Source organism: Nansenia antarctica (genome assembly GCF_963989245.1).
Source record: "Nansenia antarctica genome assembly, chromosome: 5".
In the NCBI taxonomy this organism is placed as follows: Eukaryota; Metazoa; Chordata; class Actinopteri; order Argentiniformes; family Microstomatidae; genus Nansenia; species Nansenia antarctica.
The window spans coordinates 53,362,605-53,383,242 of NC_137690.1; the positions used below are offsets into that span (position 1 = coordinate 53,362,605).

The following is a 20,638-nucleotide window of genomic DNA, read 5'->3' on the forward strand; positions in this document are numbered from 1 at the left end:
CAACACAAGAAGAGGAAGAGGAAGAGGAAGAACATATGCAATAGATATGGCTCTTGTAGCTAGGAATATATAAATATGTTTAGATCATCTTGTGTACATTTGCAGGTGTCTGAACGTTTTTGGGCCATAGATTTGTCTGCCATGTGCATAGTGTGAGTGTGACCTAACATAATAGTCGGGTCATTTTTTTATACGGTGCCTTTTCCGTCCCCAGTACAAATCATGTTGTATTTTGTCTAAATTTGGACTAATACTATTATTTTTTTCATGTATAGTCAATTGTTATTTATTATGAATACAATGACATGGGTTCTAAGTTGTTGTTTTTTACATTTTAAAAGCTTTGGTTAAAGATGTAAACGGGATTTTGCCATGTCCCCAGTGTTGTTCATTCAACTTCAATCCAAAAAATAAGTATTAAAAACATATACATTTCCATATATGTTATTATTATTTAATTTTCCTGAACAATATCTATTGAAATCAAATATAGTTTTTATCTTTTTATTTTATTTTATTGTACAAAAAATTAAGGTTGTATGTTTGTCCCTGCGGTCACTGTCCACCCTGTTGAGCTGTGTTAATGTCCCTTTTTAAAAACAACAACATATTTCTCAATCACATCACTCTCATGAGGTGACATCACATCAGTGGAGGGGATTTCAAATGTGGTAAACTGTGTGATTTTCTACCTCTTTTACCATCTGATTTTGATGTTTTTATCAAGTGAGTTTAATGTGGTTGACCATAACGTGTCCACCCTGTTAGGCCTAAATATTGAGGAGATCAATCAAATTGAATAATTTCAACAAAAAAAAGTATTTCGTGCAAATTAGATTCCTCATCAAGTATTCATGGTCATGCTAGGCATTATGCTAACACAGGCAGGCTAAAGGCTAACTTTAACTCAAAATGTCCACCCTGTTAGTGTCCACCCTGTTAGTGTCCACTCTGTTAGCCCTATTCAACTAACCGAGGGTATTCTAAATAAAATTCAATTTAGGTGCCTGAGCTCTATGACTATGTTTTTCAGCAAGTTAGATATGTCCTTTATATAATATAACATTAAAATATAGGTAAATCAACAATTTATTTTTCACAAGTTATGAAGTCCAAATGGCACCCTATAAAAAACCCAGTCGCGTAACATCGTTTATCCTAGTTTCGGAATTATAAAGGTTTCCTAATAAACTCTTTGTTTGTTCGGCTGTCTCTGAATTGCAATCACTAGTGTAAAGAGATATGGTTGAAACTCTTAAGACCATGCCTACATAATATGCTTTTAAATCCATGTAAGAAAGTGCACAGACGTACACTTCATGAGAAGGTACATTTTGGATGCAATCTCGAACTTTAAAGAGGATTGTAATATGTTTTCTGTTCTGCTTCCCATTTCTCCATTCTTTCCCTGATGTGTGTACTAATGCACTTCCCCATATGGATTTTTAACATTGTATTGTTCTTCACCAGCAATCTTACACCAGTCCATTCCTTCTAAATCCATGCGGGTAGGGCACAAGTGCACAATTCAAGAGAATAGTAGATACATGGGACGCATAATCTACAGCAGTAGTACCACACTCAAGTCAATAGATGGCACTTTTGCTACATTTCAGCAGTACTGCACCCTACTAACCAGATCCTGAAGAAGAAGATAACCAGGAAGTTTAGGGACTACTGTACTTTAGAGAAAGTATGAGATAGCTAGGGCTAACTGTCAGATATGTATGACACACATGTAACCACCATTGTTTGTAAATGTTTTTGTGTTAATACTTTGTTAACATTGTTATCTGTTAATAATTTAATTTAATTTAAAACTTTACTACTACATACTTATGAATGGAGTGTCTTCCCCACCTTCTCTTGTCAAATAGAATGGACAAGGTGATCAACTGTTTCAGGAAGAAGCCTGATGCTGTGGCCAGGCTGATATGCTTCCCATGGGCAGGAGGAGGCTCCATCCATTATGCTCGCTGGGGGAACATCCTCAACAGCTCTATTGAAGGTAAACCTATCCTATCAAAATATGATTGATTCATCGCCTTTCATTATTGATTGATTGATTGATTTATTGATCCTATTCAGAATTTGTGAGCATCAGGCTTGATTATTACTTAGAAAATATCATGTAATAATAATAATAATAATAATAATAATATCTTAGATTTATATAGCGCCTCTCAAAGGAACCCAAGGACGCTGTATACATTTACAGAAAGACAGACAGACAAAACAGAGACAAAGCCCAAAAAACGAAACTAGGGGCCAAAGGCCTTGGTGTACAGTTTTGTAAAAGCACTATAGCTGTGCAGTATGGATGACTGAATTAATTATGGATGGATGATGAATTAATTAAAACGTGTTTTCTCTCCCAGTGTATGCTGTTAAACTCCCTGGTAGGGAGGCTCGAGCCAAAGAGCCGTTCTTTCAGAGCATGCAGCAGATTGTTGATGAGGTCATAAATGCATTGCTGCCAGTGCTCAAGGAGAAGCCGTTTGCCCTCTTTGGCCACAGGTATGACCAGAATATGACATCACTCGAAATCGGAGGATAGGCTCATTGTAACAAATGGAACGGAATAAGGAATGGTGTGAAACACGCGTGATACCATTTGATTTTTACCTCCACCAGACTCCTCTGATACACACTAATCAACATCATGATGTTCCCCTGCTTGACGTTGCGTGCATTTCTCTCCACTACATTTCTCTCATGACTTTTGACCTTTGCTTCACAACCATAGCTTTGGTGCCATGACCAGCTTTGCTGTAGCAGATACACTGAAGAGAGTCCACAAGATGGAGCCAGTTCACGTCTTCCTGTCTGGTGCCTCTGCACCTTATGTGAGTAATATTAACCATGGAAAAAACAATGCAGAATACACACTAGGCTATAACCTATGCATATGAAGACTCCCTTTTCCAAAGCGACTTACAACAAATACATTTGACTAAGTAAGTGAATCATCTATCCATCAGTCATAGCAAGAAAATGTATGCTTGGGCAAGTATGCTTTATCTATGCTTGGGCCAGGGGCGATTGGCAGTCATAATGCTAAAAGATTATTATGATTATTATGATTTTTTTTAAAATTAACTGTTGAGGTACACAGAAAAGGCGCTTGTTTCACTGGTCACAATGATGTCAATCCACCTTATTTTTTCCTTTAATGTCTAGTCAGAGACACGTCTTCGTGCCCCAAATAGGAGTGACCTGTCGGACGAAGAGTTCCTCCAGTGGATGATCAGGATCGGGGGCACGCCCCCTGAGTTGCTGGCCAACCCTGAGGTGCTGCAGCTCTTCCTGCCTGCCCTGAAGGCTGACCTCCACGTAGTGGAGAACTACAGGTAGGCCAGGGGAGGCTGGTGGAGGTAGGAATCGGAGGACAGGCTTATTATAATGAATGGAGTGGAATGAGGAATGGTTATATACTGTATGTGTGTTCGATGCCATTCCTAATTCCGTTTCATGCATTACAATGAGGCCATCCTCTGATTTACATTCCCATCAGCCCCCACTGAGGTTGGCTTATCTATTGCTGTGGTCAGATTGTCTACCCTTTTACTGATGTGTGCACTCATACACTACACCCCCTCCTGGACTGTTAAAGGAATGGACTGTTGTTAGGGATAATAAAATGTCATTTAGCTGATGCTTTTATCCAAAGCGACTTACATTGCAGTGGATGCATACATTTTTCAGTATGATCTTTCTCCAGTCATGCTTGCATTAAATACTTTTAAATGTGTGAGGGGTTCACTTCTGGATAAAGGGTGGAGAATCCAAAGGCAATCAGGTCATATCTGATGTAAACATGTCTGTAAATCTTTATGTTACAGTGTTACTGTCCATGTTACAGACTAATTATCTAAAGACGACATGGTGACAGCATGGCCTACTTTATTTTACAGTCCTGCTACCATTGCTGTCTAATCACTAAGTCACTGTGGAATTACATTCTAGTATTTCTAACAATGAATCCCCCACTGACATAGAAATAATGTATACGTCATAAAATAAAGCACTGCCACATTTGTTATATTATTACCCCAGATTATGTCAGATTATGTAATGTCTTGGTTCTTGTGTTCCAGGTGCACCAGGCCAGGAGGTTCTCTCCTCCACTGCCCAGTCACATGCTTTGATGGAAAACAGGACATTCCACATGACTTACAAGGTCAGCGCATTGATGTTTTTTCTTGTATAAGAGCTCTTCATTTGATGTCTTTCACATAACACCCACATGATGGATACATGTTGCATAACTATGTACAGTTAGAGTACTGCACATGTATCTTTGATAGTGGAAATGAATAGTCCCATGCAATGAGGGGTCATATGCTCCGGGATATTACATATACATATTACAGCATATTACATATTATATATTACAGCATTCAGTAAGCCTGAAATGTCTTATTTCTTCAACATCTTTTTATTGTTCCGCTCACAGCTTGGAAAGAGATATCAGATGGAGATTTCACTGTGAAAATGCTAGAGGGGGCCCATTTCTACTTGAAAGATTCAGCAAATGAGAAAATCATATTGGACTACATCACAAAGCATCTGGAGACCGCAGAAATGGACTACTTGTAATGTTATGATTCCACAGATGCTGTGAAACTTTGTATGAAGGCTTCTCGCCATGTCTGTCAACTGTATTATAATATCTTGAATAATTTTGCTGATAATTTCTAACAAAAAGAAAGAATTGTTTCTGATACAATACTGTAGGATTATGAACATGAATATGTACAGTATGTATAAGTATGTGTTTTTGAGTGTCTGACTGAAAGAGGTCGATTTAATTTACAGATTAGAGATTTTGCACATGAATGAATGAATGAATGAATGAATGGACATGATTGATTGATGATACAAGATACAGATGGTCAACAAACTATTGGTGAATAAATAACATATTTCTTTATTGTACAAGTGACATTTACAACAGTGCTATTTGTCTCTTAAAACCAAGCTTTATTTGACCTAAAAAATGTCTCTTTGACAAATGAAAAAATAACATGAAGCGATTAAAGCAACATTTCAATTGATTACATTGTATCGGATCCTATCATCCTGTCAATAAATGACTCTAATTTTAAATGCTTTATTCTCTTTACTATTATCAAAAGAAATCGACATATCTACAATATAACTTATCTATAGATAACTTAATCACATTCAGGGATGAGGTCGCAAAAATGACAAACAATCTGGTTTATATGTTAAACTTGGGCCCATATCTTATTAACTTTAATTTGGAGGGTGTGGCTGCATTTCTTATGCTAGACATGGGATGATCAAAATCATTGGGAACATTAAAGTAGGATTGATCGATTGGGTCAGGTAAACTGGGTATGAATTCACCATGAATTGTGACAGCAAGGTCACTTGCTAATCATTTGTGAACTACTTTAACTCAAAGGATGAAGTTAAGAGGAAGAAGTGGAGCCCGATTTGGAGAGTACAAAGGATTTAGGGCAGTGGAATGTTTTGCCTGGAGATTCAAGAATATGATTAAACAGCTGAACAGAAAAGAAAACATTCCCTAGTTAATGTTCTGTTCCAAGAGCAGGTGCAAGGTCTGAGGTTCTAGAACGGTGTCTTTGGCAACAGGGTCACTCAGGGGTCAGGGTCACAGGGGTCAAAGTTTATAGGATTCTACATGTGGGTTCCATCTTTTGGCGGTGGTCGTGGCGGTGGTGAATGTGGACGCTGGGGGGTGGCGGAGGCAGCGTCCGCCAGCACGAAGGAGTCTGTTGACTGGGTGCTGAGCCGCAGTGGGGCCAGGCGGCGGAGGTTGCTGGGGGTCCACGGCAGTCGCAGCTGAGCTCTCTGAGAGGGGGCAACACTGCTGCTGTCCACCTCTGCTTCAGCCAGCCATGGGGGGATCTGCAACGGTGCCATGAGGTCCACCTCCGGCATGAAGGCTGGGTTTGAAATTCCAGCTACACCAAGAGAGAGAAAGGGGAAACATTTTTAGATTAGATTGATTTGACCTATATGATCTTGGTCTGCATTATGAGTTGAATATAACTTGACTTGAATAGAACATTGTTTGTGATGTAAACCTTCTGACAAAATAAGAGAGTCATTACAAACAATGAAAGGACTGTTACCTCCTGCTCTGTAGGTGACTCTCATAGGGAATGAACCGCCTGCAGCGTCACCACCAGAGGCGCTGTCTCCTTCAGAGAACTCAAAATCTGGAGGTAGACAGAGGATCAGAGAATACAAATGTAACTAAAATCAAAGGTTTTCCTCCACAGCCGTCTCATAACAACAAGAAGAGTAGACGAAAGCTAAACAAATGTACATACCTTCATCCCCATAAGGATTGGCCATACTGGTGTCTGCTGATTTTCCATTTGGCATCTAGAATGACACAACATTTGTATTCATACAGAGTTTGCTTATTATAATATTATGCTATTATGCATATTATTTGACCAATGATTGGGATAAATGAAAATGGCTGAATATCTGACCTTTTGCACTGGATCCTTCTTTGAAGGCTTTGTTATCTTCTTGGGATGAACACCACCCATCTTTGCAGATTTGAAGGACTCCAGACGGTTCCTCATGGTCCTCTGGAAGATCTCCTGCACCTCATTCTCATCTTTGTTGACCTCAAATTCTCTTCGGCTGTACCTGTGTCTATGCTGTAATGTAAAGACAAAAGCAAGGAGGAGAGGAAAGAGAAGGTAAATGTCACCTGTAACCTGAGTATGACTTCTGATTTCTGATTGACAACATACAAATAGAGTCAGAGTAAGAGTGGAATCCAGTATCAACAACTTGAAAATTAAACTGTTTGTTATTGTCAAACAAAAAACACTAATAAAAAAAAAACTCAACCTCTGTTAAGATAATTGTTGAACATTTTGATTTGGATTTAAATGTTTTGACTAAAACAGTTTTCAGTTTGTTTTGACTGATTAGTACCTGTTTTCTGCCCCTGTAGAGATGTTGCTGCAGTAGGTGATGAGCATTGATGTCCTCTGACCTCATGTTCTTCATGTCCTGCTCATGTATGTCTAGGCACACAGAGGGCACATTGTCTCTTTTGAAAAGGAAGAAGTAAAAATAAGTCCTCATTGCCCACACAAATACAGCTGTGTAATTGTTGTTTTAACTAGTGACATGTTGAAAAGATTGTAAGAGGACCTCAAACTTCAAAAGTTAGTCCACTTTGGCCTGCCAGATCATGGATTGATCAGTTGTAAATTAGCTCTCTAGCCAACTCAGACACATTTACTTATTAATGTGTGTTGATAACATGTGTGCTGTCCCTGTCAACTAAACTGAATTGAATTACCAGTGTGTTTGCCACTTTTATCAGGTAAATTGGGGTCGTCTTGTGTAAGAATAACAACCAGTCTATAATCAATCACAACATGTTTGTGGAATTACTGAAATATTAACTAAATACTTTGGTAATCAAAAATCAACAGTATGTTCCTATGTCATGATGTGTAGTCATATTGTACTCGATAGCATGTCAAAGGATTGAGGCTAGCAGGTGTGTGTCTCGTAAATACGCAGTGTTTATGCTGTGCATCCAGCATCCGCCACAGGAACCTGTGCTCCTTGTGCTGGTATTTATAGTTGCCATGGTAGAAACAGGTTTTTGTTTACATTTCAGCTCTCCTAAGGGATGACACATAGGTTAAAGGTGTTGAAAAGTCAGACAGTGTTGCTTACAGGATTGAGGTGACAGGGACATGGTCTGGACCCATGGTATCTGACGTATCTGTCATGATGTCAGGCAACATCTCAGAGAAATCAGAACCAAACTTCTTATTGAAATCCACATTGGCAGTCTCACTCCGAACGAATGCTAATGAACCTCTCCGCTCACCCTATAGGAGAATAGAACAGAATAGAACTTGATGATAAGACCACAGATAGACTTAATTATCATAAATACAGTCAGGAATAGTTGGGAACGGTTGGTAAGTTATGGGAGTAAATGAATAGTTATGAATAAAATCCTTCAATTAATGTCATGACCTAGTTGACCTGCCACTCTTCCTTACCTCTTTCACATAGCTCATGGCATCCTTTAGGTTGAGCTGGTGGAAGATGTTGAAAATGTAGTCACGAGACTCCCTGGCTGTATTCTTCATCAACATCCAACACAACCACCTCTCCTCAAAGTGTTTCCACCTTGAAAGGATAAGATAGAAGAGAACATTTAAAAACGGAATAGAATAGAATAATGCAATTTACCTGACGTACTGAAGTACAGTGAGTGCATACATCTATAGTATAAAAGGTCACAGGGAGGCTCCATTAACAAGTAAGCCACAGAGCATAACAGAGTGAATAGTGTAACTGTAAGAGAGTTGGGAGTTTTTGGATTGGTAAGGTAAAGACAGGTGTTCATACAGTTTGAGTGTTAAGGCCCTGCCTGTTATGGCATGTTCTGATATAAATTAAATTAAATTATAGCAAAACCGTAACATGGTATGATTTCAGTGTCAACATACTTGTCTCTCATGTAGTTATGACCTATTTGTCCAGATATGTCCTCTATGGCGACAAGCATGTGGTCAAATGCCTGAATAAAGAAAGAGGAATATTGAATCATGAGAAGGTTAGGTTTATTTAGTTATTGTATTGTATTAGGGTTAGGTTTGACTATTGTAGCCTACGTTGTTTAGACAAAAGTAAATTATAGTATAAAACTAAGAAGAATTCCAGTAGTAGTTACCCTATTCTGCAGTTTTTCAGCGAGTGTAAGGTCTGTTTGTTCTGCCCTCTTCACCTTCAGCCAGGTGACCAGTGGTTTCATGGTTATTCCCTGCAACAGAGATGAAGAAAATGGAAGGAAATCTGTAACCTAAGTCTTGAGAGTTAATGATCAATGTTCACTGTTTAAAGACATAATGAACTGTTATGCATCATGAAACATATAAACATACAGTATAACAAAAAATAGATTCCTTATATGATATACTGTGTACAACATACTTGGGCATGAAATTAAAGTACACTTTGAGTAAGTACACAAAAGTACAGTCAGTGTACTTTACGTCAGTATAGAAAAACATGAATATATTTTAAGCATATTAAATACTCCTTTAATCTATCCATCAACACATTTAAGTATACTTTTTATTCACTTGGGATAGCAATGGTTGATTGAGGTTTAATAGGTTTATTACCTGCAGGATGACAGTAAAGTACACCACTATGAGCGTGGTGCTGACCATCAGATTCTTCTCCTTTATCTTACTCTCATCCAGCATGGCCACAAGGCCGTATGCCACTGCACCACGCAGGCCACCGTAGCTCATGACCACCTGATCAATGACTGACAAGGGAACCAGTCTGTACTTGTTCAGAAACCAAGTGAGGAAGAAGACTCCTGTGGTGTACAGACACAAACACACATACACAGCCACACATACACATACACAGGCACACATACACACACACACACACACACACACACACACGTGCACGCACGCACACACACGCACGCACGCACACACACACACACACACACACACGCACACGCACACGCACACGCACACACACACACACACACACACACACACAGTATCAGCACTGGCACTGTATGTGAAGCCATGTGAAGCATTATATACAGTATCCCCATTAGAGCCTCACACAGCACACTATGACCCAACCTCACCCATGAATCTGAAGACGAAGATGAAGCCGACTGTGAGGAGGATGAAGCCTGTGTTCCACACCCATATCGCAGGGTCGATGGCTGAGATGCCGAGGAAGACAAAGATGATGGTCTCTGAGCCATTGGCGAACACCTTCATGACGTATCGCACCGTAATGACGGACCGCTCGTCCATGTTCGCATTGACGTACTTCTGACAGCCCATACCAAAGAACACAATCCTATGGCACAACAGGCAAAGGGTGTGACATTTCAAACAGGCCCCAAAACATCTAAAACATCCAGTGCACAAGAAAAATATTTCTAGTTTCAAGTTTCCGGTTTATTAGATACCGACATGCTAAAACTGACATACATGGATGTGTGTGATTGGGGAGGCTGATTGAGGTAGACATCGGAGGACGGGCTCATTGTAATGCATGGAATATAATAAGGAACAAACATGTTTGACCATTCCTCGTTCCATTCCATGCATTAAAATGAGCCCGTCCTCCAATTTCTACTACCACTAGCCTCCCCTGATGGTTACATTTACAGGGCACAGTAGCAGACTATAGATAGATAGGTACTTTATTGATCCCCGGGAGGAAGTTAAGGAGATAGTGGACTTAAGTCCAATGTATTGCAACGCAAGACTCATTAATAGTATGTTTGGTCATACACATAAAGCTAGTAAAGCACTTCAAATCATTAAAAAAAGGGTTAAAAAATCATTACATTCATAAGCACTTACGACAGGATGGCAGAGAGAGAGAGCATCTCGGCAGTCAGGTAGGCCAGATAGCCCAGGACAAAGATGAAGCCAGGCTCGATGATCTGGATGTTCTTGGTGCATCTGGTCAGCAGGGAGATCAGCAGAGCAAACACGATGCCAACCAAGGAGCCTCCGAACGCCACCACGAAGAAGGAGACTACACAGAGCAGGGGAGGGGGAGAGATTGGAGCAATTGTCTTGTCATAGGGTCCACCCTAAATTGGCAGAAAAGTGTGCTTTGACGTACTTATGCCTTTGATGATCTCCACAGCGTCGATTTCTTCCCCACCCAGTGACACAAAGGCGTCAAACACATTGAACAGCACCTGAGGGAACACAGATTGCTTTAATGTCTTGCCATTTATGGATTATGTAATCTAATCCATTACACAAACACAAAGTCACAAACTATTTTTCTGTTTGTACTGCAAGTGATGGATATTGCTATACAAACAGGCACCTGAGCTAAGTCATTTAAACTGTACAGCATTCCAATGATGGATAGCTTTGGAACATTTTACCATTTAGCAGAGATTTACAATTAGAGATTACAGGGACAGTCTCCATGGAGTAATTTAGGGCTAAGTGCCTCACTCAAGGGCACACTAATCGTAGTGATCCCGGGTGGGATTTGAACTCATGACCTTCTGATCACCAGTCCAACTCAATATCCCCTAGGACACCACCACCCCCACATTGCACCATATAGGGCTTACTCTATGTAACACTTTGAAGATTGTTGAAGTAATGTTTTTACATTTTACACACAAATTCATTGATAATGTTGAAGATGACATTGAGACGTACCACTGTGACACCATCGTTCAGGAGGGACTCCCCAAACACCATGATGAACAGGACCTCGTTGACGTGGACCTGCTCAAACACAGCAATGACAGCCACAGGGTCCACAGCAGAGATCAGACTCCCAAACAACAGGTACTGTAGAAGACCAATGTCCAGGTCACCTACAGGGGATGGAAGATGACAAGATCCTAGATTTTACGCCATGAACGTGCACACACACACACACACACGCACACACACACACACACACACACACACACACACACACACACATACAAAGAAGAAGAAGAAGAAGAAGAAGAAGAACCTGTCCAACAGCCATGTTTATGAGCTCTATTGTGGTCAGTGGGCTTTGATTGATTTCCTTACTTACCCATGGCTCCGCCCTTGTGACACCCCCAGAGTGCCAATCCCAAAGAGGCAGCATTCCAGCAGGTGCCAATCACAGCGTAGGTCAGGATGGCCCCCATGTTGCTGAAGAACAGCTTGTTGGGCATGAAGTAGCCTGCATCCAAGATAACCTGTATACATAAATTGTGTGTACATTTGTAATTATGTGCGCAGATCCCATCTACTCAGTTTTCCCATGTTTCAGTTTGAACATGTTAAAGCTGTCCTGTGAAGAAGGTATGACAAAATTAAAGTTGAAATTACCAAATTAACCTGTGGCCATGCAATTAGTCTCTTGAGGATTAATAAAGTATACTCTCATATAATCTCAAATTTGACCTGGGGCAGCAGGTAAAAGAAGAAGACCGTGGGCGTCAGGCTGAAGGTCTGGACCTTGTCCGCCCCATAGATAATCCCTCCCAGGATGAAGCCAATACCAATGAGGAGAGCGCTCTCAGGGATCACACTGGTCAGGCTGTGGTTGAGCTCAAATACTGTTGGAGCCAGAGAGAGAGAGAGAGAGAAAGAGAGAGAGAGAGAGAGAGAGAGAAAGAGATGGTTTAGATCAAATAAGAGAAATGGCGACTGAAGGGGAAGAAAGGGAGTCAAAGGTCGTCAGTCTTTGATGGCCAAAGTCAGAGATGGCTGCAAATATCATGACAGCAAAAACCATGAAAGATGTACTTAGGCAGGTTATAGGATCAATGAGCCGTTGACCAGTCATTAGCATCAACACCCGGTTTCTCCTGACACCTTGCTTGACATTAACAGGAAGGTATTGAAACCCAGTGGCAAGAGAAAAGCAAAGAGATTAAAATATCTGTGAGTTTTTGCAAATCATCAACCTTTTGAACCACACTGAGAAAGTGTCATTTTTTTTGTTCCTAGGGTATGATTAACCAGTGGTGACCTATCCTGTTTTTAAAAGTTCACAGCTCTCGGTCACTCTTGCTATGTCTGGCAGGAGGCAGGGGTTCTTCTCTTCAAAGTGGTATTAAAGGCCTTTTATTGTTTCCATGCTACTATTAATGTTCCTCATTGACTGAATGTACTGTAGCCTACTATAAACATGAACAGTAATGTTCTGATGATGTGTTGTATGTCGTTGTCAGCAGTTGAAATAGGACCAGTTAAAATTTAAGTTTAAGATCTTTGGATGGGTTCACACTCTCCTTCACTTTGTTTATTTATCCTAGCTGACCTCTGCGGTGAAAAGAAAATATTGTGCAATTTTATGTGTTACTTATGATAATAATGTTTTACCTCCAACTGTCCAGATCTGGGATGAGTGGGTACAATGTTAAGTAAGCAAATAGATAAGTAATATACAGGCTGTTTTCACTCATGACATTTATAGTTAGTTCACCTCTAGGGATAGGAGACTATTCCACAATCTATAGAAAGCACCATAATATGAGCACCATTTAAGATCATCAAGATCAAGATTCATTCTTTCATAATGTTTTTATATCACACATAGCCGTTGTGGCATTTGAACATGAAAAGTGCATGAAGATGCCATAGTCACACCCTCTAACCCTCAAACCCTCAAATTGTCCAAATTCTTTAACGGTAGCTATCTATGGAATGTCTGAGGTCTAATAATATTCCATGAACTTGTGTAAAAAAGGAAAAGCAGAACAGCGTGTTGCCTTGATAACACTGACAAGAGCTACAGTTACCAGTCAGTGGCATTATATGGTGCCTATTTATGGCACAAATGCAACACAATCAACTTTAGTTCTCACAGATGAGATGGTACTGACTATTCCCTTTGATCTAACCCTAAAATTCTGGAATCTTTGTCCAACACCGCTGTACATTTTTATGAATGGAAACTTTAAAACCTCCTTTTGTTGTGTGAATGTATGAACACATTTGAATTATTTTTTTATCCTCTTCGTTCTACCTGGTTGGAGCCCACAAGAAAAGTCATTACGATGTTCATGGCCTTTGCCATTATCTGTCTACCAGAATAAACTTGAATAATACCAGCCCTGCTGTTTCTTTCCTGACATAGCAGTTCTGCGTCTGAAACCTATCTCACACCTTGACATAACTTTCAGAGGTGGACCCTGAAATACATTTTCTCAGCTCTTTTCACATCTGAACACTTCAATTGTTCAATCAACCAATAATCTGAATGACATATTGATTAGGTCCCACTGAAAGTTCTGAAAGATCAGAATGTGCTCTTTGTATACATACCCATCTTAGCCACTCCAGACACAAATATCCACAAGACGATCAGGTAAGGGGCCTCCACATGGTGCCATTTAAACGTTACAATCTGTATCCCTGAAATGCTGGACTCATGTCCCCCACCAGCCTGGCTGAGGTTCAAGCCCTGGGGTGGAGGTTCTACCACCTCTGTACCTCCCACTGCTAAAGCGCCAATGGTCAGCAATGCTGCCTCTAACAGCCAGAGGCAAGCTCTGCATGATGGCATTTCCCCCCAATAAATAGACAAATAAATACAACAATGTTTGGCCTCAACGTGTGCCCCACTATGCTCCTAAAAGTTCAAGGTATTCTTGTCCCAGCATCCCAGAGATATCAGTAGCCGATTTGTACCACACTCAGACTGTTCAGCGGGACAGAACGTTATGTTTCGGACCGTCCCTCCTCCTGTGTCTGTGGCATGCCTGGTCTCTTCTGTGGTCAGTGGTGCAGCTAGGGCAGAGGTGCGCTGAATCCCAGGCTCAGCCATTTATATGTCTTTTCTCAGGGTGGGTGGGGCGGGGGGGTGCGGAAATACCTTTTCAGAGCATTCCTGGTTATTCAGTCAGGTTTAGCACGGTTTGGTTTCGCTTCTTGAGTCCTTACTGTACCTCATCAAGGGCAAAGACTGTCATACCATATTTGCTGTGTAGACTTCACTGTGTGATTTTTAAAGAAACTGGATACAAAAACTGTAACTCTTGATATGGGGGTATTTTTAGGGCCTGTTTTGGTTCATTGTTTCACTTCACACACCAGGATTGTTTCGATTTATTTTGTAAACCCACTGATCCTTGAATATAAGTATATCACAATTTCATATTGAAATATGTAAACACAAAAACACAACATATTTTTTTTAAGTTTTGTATGCCTGGTTGTGTATTTCACCAGCATGTAGAGTCAAGTTAACTTGAAGTAAATTGAAATTATACTAAGAGACAGTCCTCCATATATTGCACAGCTTTCACTGTCTGCTTCTAAGTAATCTCTGACAGATATTCTTAATGATTGATGTATATGTCTCAATATTGGTTAAAGCTTTCCTGAGATGATCGCCTCACCTCAATTGAAAGGTAAAGTAATTATCTCCGGGTCTACAGACCCTCCTCCATTCTGGCTGCATTCTACAGTTCGTGACGTTAGAAGTATAAGGTTCTATCTCCATTTTTGGTCAAAATTGAGTTTTTTACATAGTCTGATCCATTAGGTGTTTATTAATGCCTGTGTGGTGTTATTTTTAAAATTTTGAAATGTTTTAGTTAGTAATTCATAAAATACAAAGGTTCCATCTCACAAAACATAATGGAATGTAAAAACTTTGACGCACAATATCTTTGAACTACCCTAAACGGAGATAGAACCATTCTAAGCTCACAAGTTGTACAGATCATCAGGTTCTAGTTCCCTGACTTGTCCTCTGGTTCTATAGCCTTACGTGACTTGTCCTCTGGTTCTATAGCCTTACGTGCAGTCGGGCCCTTAGTATTCTGTAATAGCCTATAATGATCCTTCTACACAAGACAGGTTCTTACTTTACAATTTAATGCACATAATCGTTCCCCTGCCCTCGGGCTGGATGTTTTGTGTGGCACAAAGCCCAGTCCTGCAGGCACAACGCACAATGGTCCCAAATAATGATGGGTGACACACAAACAGTAAGATGCCTGGTTCCTCATGCTCATAGTTCTCACATAGATGGATGAAAACAACTGTTAGCAACAAGAAGCTGGAAACACTGGGTTATGATTTTGTGTGTATTCTGTCAACTTATTGATATACAACAAAAAGCCACCTTGTAGGAAACAATGACATCATCTGTTTGTCGTGTACATGTCAACCATTGATGGGGAAGTCCATGCTGATGATGTGGTTTCAGTCTCAGCTGTTGTAACATGACATCTTAGTTAATGTGTTTCATTCATACACTTACTATTATTTGACTGGGCATTAACCCCATTGCATAAGTTATTGTAACTGAAGGAAATGAAAACATGTCATGCAGAGAAATCAACCATCGATGACTTAGTTATGTCCAGTGTGGTTCTAGTAAAACCTACACCTGTGTCTTGTTACTCTGAGACAATCCTTGCTAGGTCATTTTGAAGAATCAATAAACCAATTGTTTTATCGATTACCCGCTCACCTGTTTCTTCCTCATGCTACCTCTCTCAGGCCTACAGTACACTAAGGATGTTTGATGTCCATAATTGATTATATGTTCTTATTTATTTACACATTTTAAAAATTAAAAATTAAATATCAAAGCCTATAAAAGGCTTTCAAAGCCTACCAAAGCCTAAAATACACACCTAGTACAACATTACTCCAACATTTTACTACAGTTACTATAACACTCATCAGGTGTTATTATTATCAGGTATTATCTATACAAGACTTTAACAGGGGGCATTGCTACAGTAAACAACACAGTCTCTTAATTAAATCGTGTGATAGGGGTAGAGTATGTTGACACTGCAGACTGCGACTGACTTGAATGATACGAAGGATACGAATGACCAAATGATAAGTCAGCTATTATAATGCATAATGAGTCATGAGTTAAATGTTATTTTCACACCTATAGAAGCGAGTGTATCATTATCTACTCCCTTATATGTCAAAATGGCTAAATCAATTAGGGACGGGATGTCATGAATGAATGAATGAATGAATGAATGAATGAATGGTCTTTATTGTCATTGATATAGTACAGGTACCAAACAACGAAATTTGGGAGGGGGGGCTCCCCTGGTGCTAGGAAAAAAAAACTAAAAACAAGAAGGGAAAGAGCTGGTTTACATAAATAAAGGCTATGTACACTATCCACTATACTATACAAATAAAACACTGTGCTGTACTCTATGCTATGCTATACCTATTCTAACATTTCCTATTCTCTGAACCTTATGTACCCTAGGGTTGTCATATTGCACATAGTGTTATTGCACATACATTTAAAGTGTCGCAGTTTGCAGGTTTGAAATGTACACAGTTGTGTTTCAGTATTACACTTGATTTCAATCTAGTAGCTGCCATCAATTTGTCTAGATTGTCCAGGGCCTAGAACCTAGGTCTTTGCTGTGTTCAGGGCCTGGATGGCCCTGGGGTAGAAGCTGAGCTTCAGTCTGTTTGTCCTTGCGAACATGGTCCTGAACCGCCTGTTCGAGGGCAGCCGAGCAAAGTGTTCGTACCCAGGGTGGGATGGGTCTCTGGAGATCTTGGAGGCCTTCCTGAGGCAGCGTGTGTTGTACAGCTCTTCCAGAGAGGGGAGGGGGGCGCCGGTGATCTTCTGGGCCGATCTCACGACTCTCTGTAGCGCATTCCTCTCTGCGGCTGTGCAGCTGGAGAACCAGATGCCGATGTAGTAGGTGAGGATACTCTCCACTGCACAGCGGTAGAAGGTCACCAGCATCTCCTGTCCGATGTGGTCTTTCCTGAGGACTCTCAGGAAGAAGAGCCGCTGTTGTGCCTTCTTGATGATGGCTGCTGTGTTTATCTTCCAGGACAGGTCATCCTGTATGTGCACCCCCAGGAATCGGAGGGTTGAGACTCTCTCCACGCTCCCTCCATCGACGAGCAGGGGCTGGACCTCCGATTTTTTCCTCCTGAAGTCCACGATGATTTCCTGGGTCTTTGACTGGTTCAGCAGCAGGTTGTTGTCATGCATCAATTCCCATTATTGGCCACATTAACTAATGCCCTACTGTACAATCTTAACCAGCAGTCAGTCTTTCACTTAGCCATTCAAATGTTAAATATCCCTAGGGCCCATGTCTCTTCAAGCATGTATAAGTATAAGTGCTTTAAAACACCTGAGGAGAGAGGTCAAGTCTCAGGTGACAAGAAAATGTCCGCCATAAGGCAGTACATACAGTACATGAACCTACACTAGAATAGAGCCTATCATATTAGTTGTGTTACAGTGAGACTTATGAGAGAGGGTGATGGATGTACACAGGACAAGACACACAGTCCATTTTAGCTGTAACAGACAACACTCAGTTTAGATATTTAGAATGTGAATTGAAAACCTTTTCTACACTGAATCATACTCTCCAAAGTAGGTTGTGTTTAATTTTGTTGAACAATAACACTAAAGAAGCCTATAGAAGTCTGTCCAAACTTGTCCCTTTGTCCAAAGTTGACCCTTTGTCCAAAGTTGTCCCTGTGTCCACGGTTGACCCTGTGTCCAAGGTTGACCCTGTGTCCTGTGTTGACCCTTTTAGTGGATTTTACAGCAGAGAAAGAAAGTGTGCGGATTGGACCAAGTCTCAGCTGTTTCCCAGCCCTCTGGCTGAGCAAACCAACCAGCCATGTTGTTGTAAATTGTCCCTCATCCAGCAGATTAAATTGTCTGAGAACGCTGGCAGGGAAGAGAATGGAAGAAAGCAAACATTGTAAATCTCTGGGGAGGGAAGAAGAAAGCACTGCACCTTTGCCGTTCTAAAGAAAACACTCCATTGTCTAGAGACCGCACAACTGCAGTGCACTGAAAAAGGCTTGTTTATGAGCAGATACTAGGGTCGGAGTCATTCTGATTGAATAAATTCAAATTCTTCTAGTTATTTCTATGAATAAACCTTCTTGTTATCGATTCCATCTCAAATGCAATTCATATTCATTTAATTAGAATTTTTCTTATCAACCCAAAAGAATGGGTAAATAAAAAATATTAAGCTTAAATTTAAGCTATTCCAGCTATTCCTCAAATGGAACTGAGTAGGCTTCAGCCCGTGTCCATAGTGAGCCTGTCCGACAGTGATGGAATACTTATTTACTCAACTGTGACTCAAGGAGTTCATAAAATCATTTACAGAAAACACATTCATGTTCATTTATTCAATAAATTAAACAAATAGGGACCTAATATTTGCTCTCATCCGTTAAAGGGAGAGTGATGGAGAGGAACTCAGCTGAAGAACTCAGGTTCTAAAGACAAGAACCAACGGTCCTCCTGGGACAGGGTTTATTTTGTATGTGTCAAGGGCTTGAAAGACATAAATAGATAGATAGATAGATAGATAGATAGATAGATAGATAGATAGATAGATTTCTCTGGGTTCCACATCAATAGATCATCTCTGGGTTCCACTCATCAGTGCATGTCATCAGTGCAAATACTATGGTTACGTTTCAAGGGGTTGTTTCATCAATGTCACACATGACACACAAGCACACACGCACGCTGTGTCATCAGTGTTGTCTCAATTGTGTCTGTTGTGTAAACTTGAACCACTAATGACTACCCTTTGTCACCAAAACAGACCATGTCTAAACATAAGGTGACAGGGTTGACGCTACATTGCCCTTAGCATTAACCTTACGTGGCTTCAACTCTACGACTCACTCAAATGTAATCTGTGCCTGCCCATACACTTTTGCAAGATAAACCATTGCCAGACATCACAGTCCTCGTCAACCCAGTGTTCTGTATCTAAACACCTATCTAAACACACAAATCTCTCTTGGCTAAATCAATGGTTTCTGTACGACCCCAAACTGTCAAAACAGATCTTATCACAATTACTGTACACCAACACAAAGGCTCACAGATAGTTACAAATACAGTAAATGACAGATACAAAGGCATGACGAATAGCACTGTGAGTGACCGGGAGAATGAGGTTTGAGAGATAGAACGGAGATACTGAGATGAGATGAGATAACGTTTATTGCCATTTATGCATACACATTAAGCATACACATATAGGAATTTGATTTGGCATTACAGTAAGAGCATTTCTACAACAAACTGTAAAACCATAGCTGCCATGTGCGGCGCCATATATCTGGATATCTGTATATCTAGTAACTGGTACACTACTATCCATCTCTTTTGGTTTACACTACAGTACATTCATGTCTATATCAGTGGGGTCACAGCAGATTACTCACTGAGTTTGCAGAGCCAGCTGACCAGGATCCAGAGAGCCACTAGGTAGGGGACCGTGACATGGTGCCACTTCCAGCTGACGATGGGCAGGGTGGTGATGGGACCTCCTCCATGTTCACTGTGTTCATCTCCGCCATGGGAGTCTTCCTCGTGTTCTGTGCCTGAATCTGTTTCGTGTCCTGTGCCTGAATCTGTTTCGTGTTCTGTGCCTGAATCTGTTTCGTGTCCTGTGCCTGAATCTGTTCTGTGTTCTCTGACTGCACCTGTCCCATGATCAGTGCTTTGGGCAGTGCTCGTGTCTGTCCTATGTCCTGTGCCAGCATCTTTGTCATGCTGTGTCGTCTCAACAGAATGACTGTCTTCTTGGCTTGGTTGATCTGCCAAGCTTGGCCTACTGATGACCAGCAGCACTGATAAGAGAGACAACGTGGAGCACCACAGACCTGGCATCTTAGACACCTATTGTAACGGCTATTGAATTGTACTATGAATCGATATTGGTTTGTGTGTCTCTCTCATTCCATCTCTCCCTCTCTGTCTTCATTCAACGCCGTAGTGGAATGTCATCTTGCCAGCAGCTTTGAGTATGTTTGCCCCCTCTCTATGTTCCTTCAGGCGAGAGTACACCTTTTCACTGAAGGTGAAGACCAACCCATAATGATGCTCTCTTCCTTTGGCTCCGCCCACTCCTTAGCCAGACCGGCTAGTTGGGCCACTTCTTCATCAATGGAATGGGAGGGAGTTCAGCCCAACCCTCTGGGCACCCATTGGCCTAGGATGCATTTTGGCTGCCCATACTAACACTACCCTCTGTAGTGCATTATGCATTCACTTGTCCACACCATGATATTGACTGGCTGTTCTGTAATGTAATTGCAATGGCAGAGTCAGTATCGTTCCTGGC

General features: G+C 40.8%; 2 protein-coding genes across 3 annotated transcripts; one reads left to right on the top strand and one right to left on the bottom strand.

Moving 5' to 3' along the window:
• Nucleotides 1–1,650: 1,650 nt before the first annotated feature.
• Nucleotides 1,651–5,038, top strand: olah (oleoyl-ACP hydrolase). Of its 2 annotated transcripts, none has more exons than XM_080533083.1 (7): nucleotides 1,651–1,693; nucleotides 1,878–2,008; nucleotides 2,379–2,517; nucleotides 2,747–2,846; nucleotides 3,181–3,350; nucleotides 4,098–4,180; nucleotides 4,457–5,038. In XM_080533083.1, the coding sequence occupies exons 2-7, from the start codon at nucleotides 1,879–1,881 to the stop codon at nucleotides 4,597–4,599; spliced, it is 765 nt and encodes a 254-aa protein (XP_080389209.1). In that variant the 5' UTR covers nucleotides 1,651–1,693; nucleotide 1,878; the 3' UTR covers nucleotides 4,600–5,038. The 2 variants fall into 2 exon arrangements, with proteins under 2 accessions (XP_080389209.1, XP_080389210.1); XM_080533084.1 differs by lacking the exon at nucleotides 1,651–1,693 and adding an exon at nucleotides 1,740–1,754.
• A 629-nt stretch (nucleotides 5,039–5,667) lies between these two features.
• On the bottom strand, nucleotides 5,668–20,184 carry LOC308158139 (sodium/hydrogen exchanger 3-like; the record flags this gene model as incomplete). The annotated part of the gene is made up of 17 exons (XM_080531735.1): nucleotides 5,668–5,954; nucleotides 6,126–6,212; nucleotides 6,327–6,381; nucleotides 6,495–6,668; nucleotides 6,952–7,069; nucleotides 7,711–7,868; nucleotides 8,046–8,175; nucleotides 8,499–8,569; nucleotides 8,723–8,812; nucleotides 9,177–9,379; nucleotides 9,668–9,888; nucleotides 10,401–10,578; nucleotides 10,669–10,747; nucleotides 11,229–11,389; nucleotides 11,602–11,749; nucleotides 11,958–12,112; nucleotides 19,737–20,184. 17 exons carry the CDS (start codon nucleotides 20,182–20,184, stop codon nucleotides 5,668–5,670), a joined length of 2,763 nt encoding a protein of 920 aa, XP_080387861.1.
• Between the last annotated feature and the right edge of the window lie 454 nt (nucleotides 20,185–20,638).

What these genes read in the sequence shown, in the direction of transcription:
- olah (XM_080533083.1), top strand. Translation starts at nt 1,879, where the DNA reads ATGGACAAGGTGATCAACTGTTTCAGGAAGAAGCCTGATGCTGTGGCC. An exon ending in CCTCAACAGCTCTATTGAAG is followed by an intron (nt 2,009 to 2,378) that starts GTAAACCTATCC and finishes TTTCTCTCCCAG; the next exon opens with TGTATGCTGTTAAACTCCCT. An exon ending in TTTGCCCTCTTTGGCCACAG is followed by an intron (nt 2,518 to 2,746) that starts GTATGACCAGAA and finishes TCACAACCATAG; the next exon opens with CTTTGGTGCCATGACCAGCT.